Source organism: Saccostrea echinata, unplaced genomic scaffold (genome assembly GCF_033153115.1).
Source record: "Saccostrea echinata isolate AGI-Se365-2 ecotype Australia unplaced genomic scaffold, CSIRO_AGI_Sech_v1 ptg000025l, whole genome shotgun sequence".
NCBI classification, from domain to species: Eukaryota; Metazoa; Mollusca; class Bivalvia; order Ostreida; family Ostreidae; genus Saccostrea; species Saccostrea echinata.
The window spans coordinates 23,870,271-23,882,808 of NW_026889774.1; the positions used below are offsets into that span (position 1 = coordinate 23,870,271).

At 32.0% G+C, this 12,538-nt stretch overlaps 1 protein-coding gene across 1 annotated transcript; it reads left to right on the forward strand.

The window, feature by feature from the left end:
• The first annotated feature begins 110 nt into the window (after window positions 1-110).
• LOC133192746 (pre-mRNA 3'-end-processing factor FIP1-like) lies at window positions 111-7,858 on the forward strand. The gene is made up of 16 exons (XM_061328759.1): window positions 111-200; window positions 1,911-1,950; window positions 2,248-2,311; window positions 2,858-2,961; window positions 3,340-3,389; window positions 3,479-3,619; window positions 3,734-3,843; window positions 4,259-4,295; window positions 4,616-4,757; window positions 5,147-5,259; window positions 5,862-5,918; window positions 6,378-6,507; window positions 6,849-6,923; window positions 7,241-7,306; window positions 7,435-7,566; window positions 7,679-7,858. The coding sequence occupies exons 1-16, from the start codon at window positions 122-124 to the stop codon at window positions 7,794-7,796; spliced, it is 1,458 nt and encodes a 485-aa protein (XP_061184743.1). The 5' UTR covers window positions 111-121; the 3' UTR covers window positions 7,797-7,858.
• The last annotated feature ends 4,680 nt before the right edge of the window (window positions 7,859-12,538 follow it).

Sequence of the window (12,538 nt, forward strand, 5' to 3'; positions counted from 1 at the left end):
TGATTTCAATAAAATAATTGACAGAGTGGTATTGAATATCATAATTTATTTATTGCATAAAGCACAAAAAGGCAAATATGAACATTTTACTAATATTGTACGAGAATAACACCAAACAATCATGGCGACTGAGGTCCAACCGGCTGCCCCAGCGCCTTCTTCAACCCCGGCTGAGGATGATGAGACATGGTTATATGGCGGTAAGGCTTATTGTTAGACACATAAAATGTAATGTTTTCAATATATTGCAATTATAAACATATGTTTAAATAAGAAACCAAAACGTCGGAATCCTTTTTTTTTTTAATTCCGAATTTCCTCAGCTCTTCTCATTGTCTCACCACTTTAATGCATGTTTCAAAGGAATATGTCTACGCGAAAGCTGTATAGATTTTTAAGTTTACTTTGGAGAAGGTTGTTTTGGATTAAATTTCGCAGTTAGATTATTCTATAACCCAGGAAGGCTGTTTCAGTCCCATGAAAAATTTCCACCCCTTTTTCTTCAGTTCCTTTACAACTGGTATACTCAGTTCTCATTATATCGCGGGTTCCATTGTATCGCGGTATTTTCCAAATATTAGGATACACGTCACTAGGACTGTCACGGTTCCAAAATTTTTCGGGTTGGGTCGGTTCTGTAAATTTTCGGTTCGGTTTCGGGTTTTTCGGGTCGGGTATTTACATCTATTTTAAACCTTAATTTCATGAATTTAACTTGAAAAATCTTTATTTGTTACATTAAATTTACATTGAAAACAATTCTTAACCATGCGAACGTCTAGACATCGGTGACTTGGCCTACTATTAGCCACAACCTGACCATTCCTGCTTGTTTTGATAATTATCTAATACTTCCGTGACAAGTGTTTTGTCATGGAATGAACAGATGAAGTAGATTTCAGTTGTGATGTTTATTTATCACTGTTATCGTCATCATTCCTTTGATTTCGACGCCATTTTTTGTATTGAACAGACTCTAATATATAAACCAGACCAGAACCGAAATCCGGAAAAATGGAACCGGAACTGAACCGAACAACTTGGACCGCGATTCTCGGTTATTTCGGGTACTCGTGACAGCCCTACACGTCACATATCCTTTTTGTTTATGTACCGTCTGTCGTCTGATTATTGACTCTTGCGATGATGTAAAAAGTATGGAATACACATTGGAGAATTTATTCAAATAAAGAGATATTACAGACTTCCATTCCCGTTTTTATTTTTTGAGATTTTAAATAAAATGCAAACTTGTGAAAGCTTGCATTAAAATAGCTAAATCAAGCTTCTTCAGGATTCTAAAAGGCTACGTAGGTAATCCAAGTCATTATAGTGAGTGCAGCACAATGCACAGATTGCATCGAGGGTTCGTACAACTATGCCTGGATGAAGAGAAAATTCGGACTACAGAATATTAATCCATTAGAATTTTTTCCACAGTAAACCTTGGTACCCAAAATGCACCAAAAATAGATTATTTTTTCAATATAAACTGCTGAACTGCTCTCTTGCTCAAACTCTCGCAATAACCAAACAAAAGTTGTTCACAATTAAAAATACATACACCATACATTAATGGAAATTGAAGACAGATAATAGATTAAATGCTTTTTGGTAAAAATTTGCCCTTTCATAGGCTACATTATAGAAATGCAACCTACATAAGACATCTTGACATCACAGTCTAGACCTTCCAAATGTCTCATGTGGTTTGAAGAGGTTGCAGATCTAAGTCAAAGTGAATGGTATATAGTAATAAATTATACACAACTGTGCTCACCCCAACGATTACACCATCAACATATTAAATGATAGTCTTCAAAGGGTTATGTAGAATCCAGCACATTAGATATTATTGGGATACATGCATACTTTAACAAAAATACAAGTCTTTTTTTTTTTTAATTTAGAAGAGAACAAGGAAAAAGATAAAGCACAAGAACCACCAAGGTAATGTCTTATTTTTTTCATTTAAAGTGATTCTTATGAATTCTATTTAAATTTAAAAAAATTTTCTTCTTTACATGATCAGCAAAAAAACATATTCTTTATTGGGGAGAAGAATGGTATTTGTTTATTTTAATACAGTGAGTTTCTGTATTTATATATTATGGTAAGAAAGAAAAAAATTACAGTAGTTAATAGCTAGTTGTTAATAACTTTTATAAGGTGACGGTTTTAAAATAAAATTTTTTTATATTCACAAACATTTTGACTGATCTTACCTTGTTGATTTTTTCATGCTAGTGAGACTGTTGGAAACGGTGCTGCTAAGGAGAATAAAAAAGATGACCGAGAAGCAGGGGAATTGGTAAGGACAATTGGAATAAGCGCAGCATATAGTATAAATTGAATGTAACATCTGTGAGACGCACCCATTGAAAATTCAATTTCTGAGCAATAATGTTTTGACATTATAGTATGTACCTTAACATAATTTCATAAAAAAATTAGGATTATCCTCTTTATGAAGCCAGTATTGAAACTATTTATGAGCATTTTCATTTTATGATTGAAAGTTCAATAAATCAAATGTTCAGTTGTACTTCGTTATTTTGAACACCGGCATCTCAAATACTGGGGATATGTCGAAATGAGTTGGCAGTCCCAACACTTTTTCTTTATGTTTTTTACCCTAATAACCTCATATCTTCAGATATCTCAAAGTTTAGTCTGGGTCCCATCGAGTTTGTGATAACAAGGTTTTACTGTATTTAAAAAGTGAAGATTTTTATTGGCTATTATTACTATAAAACCTGTTTCAAAAATTTTATCTCTGAAGCAAATAATTTCTATAGAATGATGTTTTTGTGCTTGAAATTACATGCAATTTATTAAATCAGTAAGTGATTTGTAGAGTGGTGAAGAAGAATCACAAGACAAAGGAAATGATGATGACGATGATTCTGATGATGATGTACAGGTCACTATTGGTGACATTCAGGCCTTTCCAATTGGAGAGTAAGTTTGCACAGACATAATAAACAATATATAAAGTAACAGATACAGGTGACTGAAAAAAGAGGTGTTTCTTGGTATAACACTAGTTTTCTCAGTTTGTTCAGCTGTCATTTGTGACTTGTGTCACAAGTGAAAAGTCTGCTGCTTTAAAAGTTGTAATGAATGAGGTAATACCGGTATATAACTTTATTGTACTAATTGGTTTTTACAGGATAATTGAAATAGTCAAATAAAAAAAAATAAGAAACTGCCATCAGTTTTAAGTTCTATTCTGTTTAGTTTATTCAAAGAGGTGCTTGTGTGCCTCTTGCTTCAGTTGCCATTCACGTATGAGACAGTACATGTCGTAGCACTCTAAAGTTGTATTTTTTTTTTCAGTGGTGCAAGAAGTCTCTTCAAAGCCCCAGGATACCAAAAAGCAGGAGCTGGTGGGTATTTAATGAAAATGCTTCAGAACATTTAATATTGACCAGTACTTGCTTGTACTTTAATAATAAATTGAATTTTGTAAATTTAGGTGCCACAGGTAAAGGCACGACAGCCGCTGGAGCCCAGAAGGGTGTGGATCTAGAGGCAGTGGGTACCATCAATGGGATCCCTGCCTATGATTTTGATTTGGAAACCCTACAGGCAGATGAAAAACCATGGAGAAAACCTGGTAAGTTCATTTCATCATTGTATTGTTAATTGATAGGAAAGTGTGTATCTCTTCGTATGGTATGTATATTTGTAGCAAAAGAGTAAGTTTGATAAATATTCTTCTCTCTTCTAGGTGCTGATATTACAGACTACTTTAATTATGGTTTTAATGAAGAAACATGGCAGCAGTATTGTGAGAAACAGAGGCGACTAAGGGGAGAGAACCAGGGCTCCAGACCATATGTATGTCTCAATGAAAGTGTTTGAAATTTAAAATGAACAAATTTTTATTAATGTCCATCTCAATAGTACCAATGTTCATAATTTAATTTTCATCAATTACATCTACTTTTCTTGCATAAGTATATCTAGCTTTCAGTTGTGGTGTTTTATTTAAGTATGATTCCCTCAAGTGAAAAATTTAGTAACAGAACAAGAATTAATTTTACTATAGCTTTTACTGATTCGATGATTAACACAAGGTATTTCTTAGACAATAACTTTTATGAAGGAAATGAAAAAACTTGAACAGTATCCATTATGAGACTTTGTCATGAAAATGGAGAAGGGGGAAGAACTGTGGAGAAAATTAATATCTTAGAAATTACTTGACAATAGAAGGATAAAATAAAGGCCTTTTTTAAAATTATATTTGTAGACACATGTGTCATCTGGTATAAAGAAAGATATAACAGGTAATTATTATACTAAATATTATCATTATAATTTACATGGTAAGGTTTATATCATATCATGTACATTGCAGCAGTTTTTATACAAAAAATTAAAATGCTTTTAATTTTTATACACCTGTGCATATGCATTTCCTTAGATGCACTATCCGTTCCTCAGATTTTTACCTTGTCAGTATTCGATATAATAAATACCTTGATGTATCACTAACAAGTTCTTTGATAATTACCAGAATATTTTTGCTTGTAAGAAAGTTGATCTTTGTAATCACAGTACATATTCATATATATGAGATATTTGATCAATTATTTTTATAACACAGAGACGCCACAAAATGTACCTGTGCTGTCAGGTAGAAAGGCCATCATTACCGTACCACGTAAAACATCAGGCACAATAGATGTGATTGGTGGAACAGCCCGAGATTCCAGAAGACCGGAGGGAGAACCCATTCAAGTGGCAGGGTAAATCTCACTTCCTTTGATTCTCTAGTAGTAAAAGCTACTTAGAATCTGGTGCAAGTTATCTAGACTTTAAAATACATTATAAAGGGAAATTTTCATTACATTTATTTTTGCCCCTTTCGCCTGCATTGCAGGTGGGGTAATTGAAAATGGGGGAATCTAATGAGGACAGCATTATTTCTTTAACACAAATGTCTCTGGGTGAATTTAAGCCAGGGCGAAATTATTTGCTTAAGGAAAAGGGCAAAAATATCATGGGGCCAAAATAACCTTCTATACAGTATTGGGTATTTGCATTTATTCAAATCAGTGATGATAGTGAAATATCCTGATTCAGTGTAATACATGTACTTGCATATATTATTTATGCATGATATTTTATTAAACAGGAAGTACCCAAGTGCAGTGCCCCCACACCCTCCTCCTGGAATGGACTTCAGTGTCCCCCCTCCAGGGATGCCCCCACCTGGAGTCCCTCCCCCAGGAATGCCAGTACCTCCTGGTAAGACAAAATAGGTTTTTTTTTTAAACAAAAAATAAAAAAAAACTTTCAACACTATCAGACTTAGTTTATGAATTTATTGAATGGTATTCATTGTCAACTAGTGATATTTGATAAAAAAAAAAATAAAGCTCTATATGGCATATCTGAGCTAAAAAATAAAAATAAGAGATTGAGTGTAGATAAACATGATATATATTATTTACGTTCAAATTAAAATTTTCACCGATTTTGAAATTACATAACTTCATGTTTAAATAGTTAAATTGGCTTTAAACTGTGTCTGTTATTTAAATGCGGAGTCAGTAAATAAATCGGTTATTGTTTTAAATTTCTAATATCTTTGAAACGTGATTGATTTAAATGGTGTAACTTACAGGAAAGTCCTATCTTTACATAAAGTAATTAAACAAATAGAAAGATCTTTTTAATTTTAGTTATTCTGAACTTATAAAAAATATGCCATATATGACTTTTAACTGACATTTAATCATTATTTGGAATTTTTAAATGTTAAGCTGTCATTTGCTCAAATTTTTAAATGTTGTGGGTTTTGGTTTTTGTCTTTATGTCTGCTTTATTCCTTCCCTTGGTTTTTATAGGAGTTCCTCCTCCTGGTATCCCAGGCATTCCTCCTCCTGGTTTCCCAGACTTTGATCGTAAGCATTAAGTTGGATACTTCAATAATTTATTCTTGATTTACAGATATGCATTGTTAGGTTTACTCTTTACATACATGTACATGTTAATGGAGTGTTCATTTGTTTATCTCAAGATATTACATGAAAAAAAAAAACTGGTAACAGTTTAATTAATGGGGTTTGTGTTTTATTTCATGTTGAATATTTCTCTTTGAGAATTTGGGAAATGTCTGCATTTTTAATGCTATACTGAATAAAGTAGACATGTCTTTCAATACATGATGTAAAAGAATTTGAATCATCTCCAATGTATTTTAGTCACAGTAATTAATTTTGATAAATGTATTTACTGCAGTGAGTGCCATGTATTTACTTAAAATACAATCGTGAGAATGTAATATAATGGAATTCAAAACTATGAAGAACTTGAGCCAAATACATGTAAAAGGGATTTACTGATTATTCTGTGCTTTTCAGCTTTCTTCCCTCCACCTGGGCAGCCATCCAGCACTCGTTACGAGGACAGACCCTCCTATAACTATGACAGCCAGCACACATCCTACCCCACATCTTACCCAGACACACCACATTCCTCATCCTGGGACAGGTTAGTATCCAACAATAAACACAAAATCTGTCACATCATTTATGACAATGATAAATTTCATGTTTAAAAAAAACCTTCCTGATATTAGTGTTCTAAATATATAAAAAGTTCCAAACACATTAAATTGAAAAGTTAATGCAAGTGCATAAAATTTGCTTTTCATAATTTTGAGTTAACTCCCTTATGCTGTGATTCGTTTGGATTTGTGTAGAATCAGCAGCAGATTATGTATAATTTTTTCCCCCCTAATATTTGAACATGTTAACAATTTTAGAATGATTAAAATAAAACTTTATAAATACTTTTGGAAAATTATAAGATGTGCTTTGTTTTCAATCTAGGACAGAGACGTATTGGAGAGACTATGTGGGGAGGGGGGATAGGAGCCCTGTCAGGTCCGAATCTGACTTCAGCAGGTAAATATAGAGTCCAGCATCAATTCTGTTTTATTTGTATATTTCATTAAGCCTGACAAACATGGCAGACCATTCTAAATTTTTTTTGTAATTAGTCTAATTACATTAATTAATTAATAATTACTCTAATTGCATTTCAAGCATGTAAATTAGAAATTGTGTTAGATTATGTAATAATTTATTCTGGTGGATGTGGAGAATATACGTTTAGGCAACTGATATAATAAAATATCAGACATGATGATATCATGGGCTGCATTAATTTTGAATCAATCCATTTTAAATGCATCAAATAACCATAAATGTTGTCTTTGTAGTTCTGGCAGTGAGCGTGATTACAGATACAGGGACTCATCCCGCAGCAGTCGATATGACAGAGAAAGGTAATGCTAAACCAGCTTTTCTTATCATGGTGATTTGGTTATATGCTTAATGTAATTACTGGTATACTGATGTGGCATTATTATAAAAAATTGTGTGGATTTATGGGGTTTTTTTTTTGTTTGTATAGGGACTCCTACAGAAGAGACAGGGATTCTGAGAGAAGTCGAGATCGAGACAGAGACAGATCTAGAGAGAGAGATAGGGATCGAGACAGAGACCGAGATAGGAGACACAGAGATGAAAAGCACAAGTCACGAAGGTAAATCTTGTCATCTGAAAGATTCAGTTAGTAATACTATAAAAAAAAAAGAAAGAAATTATCTTTTTCTGGGTGTTTAAAACATATCTGAGATCAGAGAAATCTGTTGCAGGAAGGACAAAGAAGATGATTCTAGTAGATCTAAACACAAGAAGAGCAAGCGATCTCGACGAGATAAGGACGAGGACTCGGGGAACACAGGATCTGAGTCGGCCAGCAAAGCAGACTAATAAATCATTTTATTCCAATTTCATGTCTATTATAGTCATTAAAATTCATGTAGTCAAATCTTTTTATCTTTTATTTGATTTTGTATTTTTAACTTTAAAGAGTGAATGGATTCAAGAAGAATTTTATCATGAAATTTATGACGGTCTGTGTTTAAGTAAACATGCAGTTGCATCTAGATCAAAGACATTATGCAAAACTATACAGAGATTTTGGAATATTCATGGGGATTTCTTATCTTTGGGATTGTATCATGAATATATTGTCCTAGCATGCTGTTGGAATTTATTATTTTGTTTATGTTCTTACCAAATTAAATACACCTCCATAGTATTAATGATCGGGCACTCTATTACATTTAATCCTTGAAGTATTCATATGTTAAGTATCCCCTCTCATCTTTGTGCAGGCCATTAGAACTTGTTAATGTGGTAACTCGATACAAAGACATTAAACTGGATGTTATATAGTTGTAAAATATTTCCTATTGTACTTTGCTTAAAGAATTCCTGATATTTTACTTGAGTAGTACACATGGCCCCGTTCTTAAAGACAGAGTTTGGATTAGAAATGTGCAGAGTCATTATTTCATACACCAGAAGTTGGTACATACTTCCTTGGGGCTTGATTGATATGTAAACTGTTTGCTCTTTGTATGTGAATCTTGATGGCTAAAAATTATATTTCATGTTAAGTTGTAGGCTTTTGAATGTTGTTCCATATCTAATCTTTGTAGAAGGAAAATTATTTTCTAATCTTGACAGATATGATAAAAGCATAGCTCACAGAATAGTTCTAATGTAATATTAAAATCTTTTTTTTTTTTTTTTTTGCCCGAAATTGCAAAACAAGGATGTCGCTTTAAAAAAACGATAGACAATCATACTGTGGGATACCCTTCGTTTGTCTGTTTGTGATGAGTTTATCATGCAGGGAACATGTCTAAGTATTTTGAAATGGACAATCAAGGGTCCCTCCAAAACGTAAGTAAATCTCGGCTTCAGAGCTGAAGACTTGCAACGGTTGTGCTGAAATAAAATCTTCAGTGGCGCTAACGAGTGTAACATTACAACTGTAATTTTTATGTCAAATTTTCTCTTTTTTTGAGTAATAAATGAGAAATAAAAACAGTATAATTAGAGACGTTTATAGGTTAGTCTGGCTGAAATATATATTAAAATAGGGGGGAAAAAGTAATTCATTTTTTACACTTCGTCATTCGAATCCAACTCTAGAGACCTGGAGGATTTGGTTGACGAGATTCCTGTGTAAAAATCTATAATGCGTTACGGTATATGGAGCTTATGGTGACTAGAGATTTTGATTAAGGTTTGATTAATGTAGAAAATTAAAATTTCAAAAGAGCATACATCCTAAAATCAGCGAAATGAAACCACTAGGATAACGACCTTCAGTTTATTAGGCGATTACCCCTGTCACATAAATATTACATGGGATTTAAAAGACATCATTAATGTATTTTATGTCTTTTGATATTGAATATTTTTTTTATGTAGAACTTCTTGTGCACTTCTTTTAAAGATGTGTCGTCGGAAAAATCACACTAACATTATATAATACTTTCAGTAAAATGGTATTTGATATCCCTTTGGGGAGATGGGAAAAGGACACTTTCTCAATTTAAAGTTTGACATACAGCCGTGGGATTATGAAACAAATAAAATTTCAACCACCTGTAAGATGTTTAAGTAAACTTGAAACTCATCTTAGTTATCTACAGATCATTTTTCTAATTTAACCGTGATATGTCGTAACTGCATGTATAAGGATTTTAACATAAGTGTATGGCATTTACTTGTAGTACTTTTTTTTTCTTTAGAACTCGAGAGTCAGAAAAGGCGGTGTTATACAGCATAAGCTTTATTATTCCGTGTAAATTCAAGTTCATTCAAATCATGACCTGGGATTCTAAGGTGGGACTACAGTATGGGTTCAATTTTGTTCAAATCATGATCTGAGATTCCAGGGTGGGACTACAATATGGGTTCAATTTTGTTGAAATCATGATCTGAGATTCTACGGTGGGACTACAATATGGGTTCAGTTTTGTTCAAATCATGACCTGGGAGTCAAGAGTGGGACTAGAATATGGGTTCAGGTTTGTTCAAATCATGACCCGGGAGTTTACGATTGAGCCATAATATGGGTCTTTGAATTTTTTTTTCTTTCAAAAAATGTTGATAAAATTTTTCTTTATAACAACTATGATAAAATTTTTACATCTCATAGCAAACATCTTAATGTTGTGTAGATTAAAATTTGAGAAAGAACAAATAAGGAAGTAAAAAATAAAAAAAACAACCATAACGAAATTTCCTTTGATATATCAAAAAATGTAAACTTGATTTGAAATCTGTAAACTATTCTACAGTCTTGTGAGTATCAAAGAAACGGTATGCAGACACCAGGATGTGCAAATTTTATCATAGCACATGCATGAGTGACTTGTCGCTCCGTTTGATTGAAAACATATTTTCAAAATGCGACTAAAATGTAGCTTTTTCGGTTAACAAAATCATGGAGCAAGGACCCCACTACACATTTAAAGTACATTTTTATTTATAACAAAGTATTCGTATCTTTTGTAAAAATAGGCTGCAAGAGCACGATATTCGTCCCCCTAAACGATATCTACCGTGGCAACATCATAGTAATGAGGGACTAGACTCTTTCAGTTACGAAAAAAAAAACGATTTTTTATATTAAAAATTAGTTTTTGATGCTTAGAATTCGATTTCTTGATATCAGACAATCATTATCTGAAATCCCTAAATCGATTATTTCGATTTATGAAATCGATTATTAAATTACTAGTACAAGAATTCAGAGAATGATTTACACGACAAATAGAATTTTTGATATCTGAAATTAATCTGGATTGAATTCTTTCACATAATTGAACTATTTATATCGAAAGATCATTTTCTGACATAAGAAAATAAATTATAAAATTAAATCTTTTTTTTTAAATGTATATAATTTTTTATTAAAAAAATATATATATATATATTATAGTTAAAAAGAAAAATTATTTAGACATTTTCTGTCCTTTGTGAGACAGTGAAAAAATACTACGTATAACTATAGACAATTTAACAATGAGTTATGAAAAACAAAGGATATACACGTAATTTTTATGAATTATGTTGAAGTGATAAACTTTACTTTATTTATTAAAAAAAAAAAAAAAAAACATTTCTGTAACTCTCAAATATACACAGTATTTTCCGCAGTATAATATGAAGTTCATTACTTCATTGGTCAGTGAACCGTACGAAAGAATCAGGGTGTGCAATGGTGTGCCAAAAAAAACCTTCTTGGTGTGATTTAAATTATAATCTGTTTATGTCAAGTTAATTCTCTTCTTAAGGTCAAGATCTATTAAAAGAAAGGTGCCTTCAGATTTCTGAAATTTGAGAAGCAAGTTCTTTCAATGATCCTTTACAAATATAGCTTGGCGAAATTAGGTGTATCGGGGCATAATTTTTAGGTAAACTCAACGAAAAAAGATACTTTAAACTGTTATTTTCAATGTTAAATGAAGGAAGTCAGGTATAAATATGGGAGTTTTTTCCTTCTCGGAAAAAGAAAATGTATCAATATTGCCTACAGACTCTCAGAAAACAGTTTTTCATATTTTCTTGACCCCTTCTTTAAAAATGACATTAATTTGAGTATATGTATCGGGGTTAATTTTGACATGATTTCAAATTGAATTCCATGAAAATGTTTCATTTTGTACATAATTCTATAAAAGCCGTAAAGTACGGGAAAAATTAAGTTTAAATCAATTATGACGTCACAATGGATCTAGCACCAAAAAGACAGTCTAAACTCATTTACTAGATCTTGACCTAAAGTGATAAAACGGGTAAAAAATATGGATATTATTATAGAATCCACACGCAAAATGTAGGAAAAACTAATATACATTTTATCATCCATCAGTTGAATTCCCCTCTGGACCATAAGGAGATTAATTTCTAATATCTTGTATTGTGAAATTTCATGGGGCAATGTCAATTTTATAGCTCTCAGAAATATAAACATTTAGTTACTGTATATTAAAACTTCAGATATTTAATTATTGGTGGGATGGGGTTTCACGTGCCCAAACACCTGTGAACAACACGAGTGATTTAAATGTCTTTGCAGTACAATTTTTTTTTAATTTTTAAATTTGTTGATATAAATGATAATATTAGAACTAATTCTAGGTGTTAGGAGCAAAATAGGATTAAAGGATCTAGAATCATACATGTATGTAGAATGTACTAACCGCGAAGTCCAGATTTGTTTTCTTGAACATTTATCATGATGTGTATTAAATGTAAAACTCGTTAAATGCCACCTACACCATGTATGTGTGATAAGATCATGCTCCAAGTCTTTTTTTTTTTTATTATTTTCAATCATACAGATTACAACGTGTATCAAGAAATCAATCATGCATAGCGGACCTGAGTTGAAGTTGTGACGGAAAGTACCGTCGAATACTTGAACAGTGTGTTTGGTGTTTTGTTTTTTTTTCTTTGAAAAACGTACCTACGTTGCAGTTTTTTGCGGTAAACTTTGCAGATACGAATAAAGTTATTTTCATGTTTAAAATAATTAGACCGCGACTTAGCGAAAACTTTATCTTTCCTATCATTATTGTAATTATGGTGATTATAGTACTAAGTAATTCACAGACCTTAAAAAACAAATACTTTTTAAATAAGTT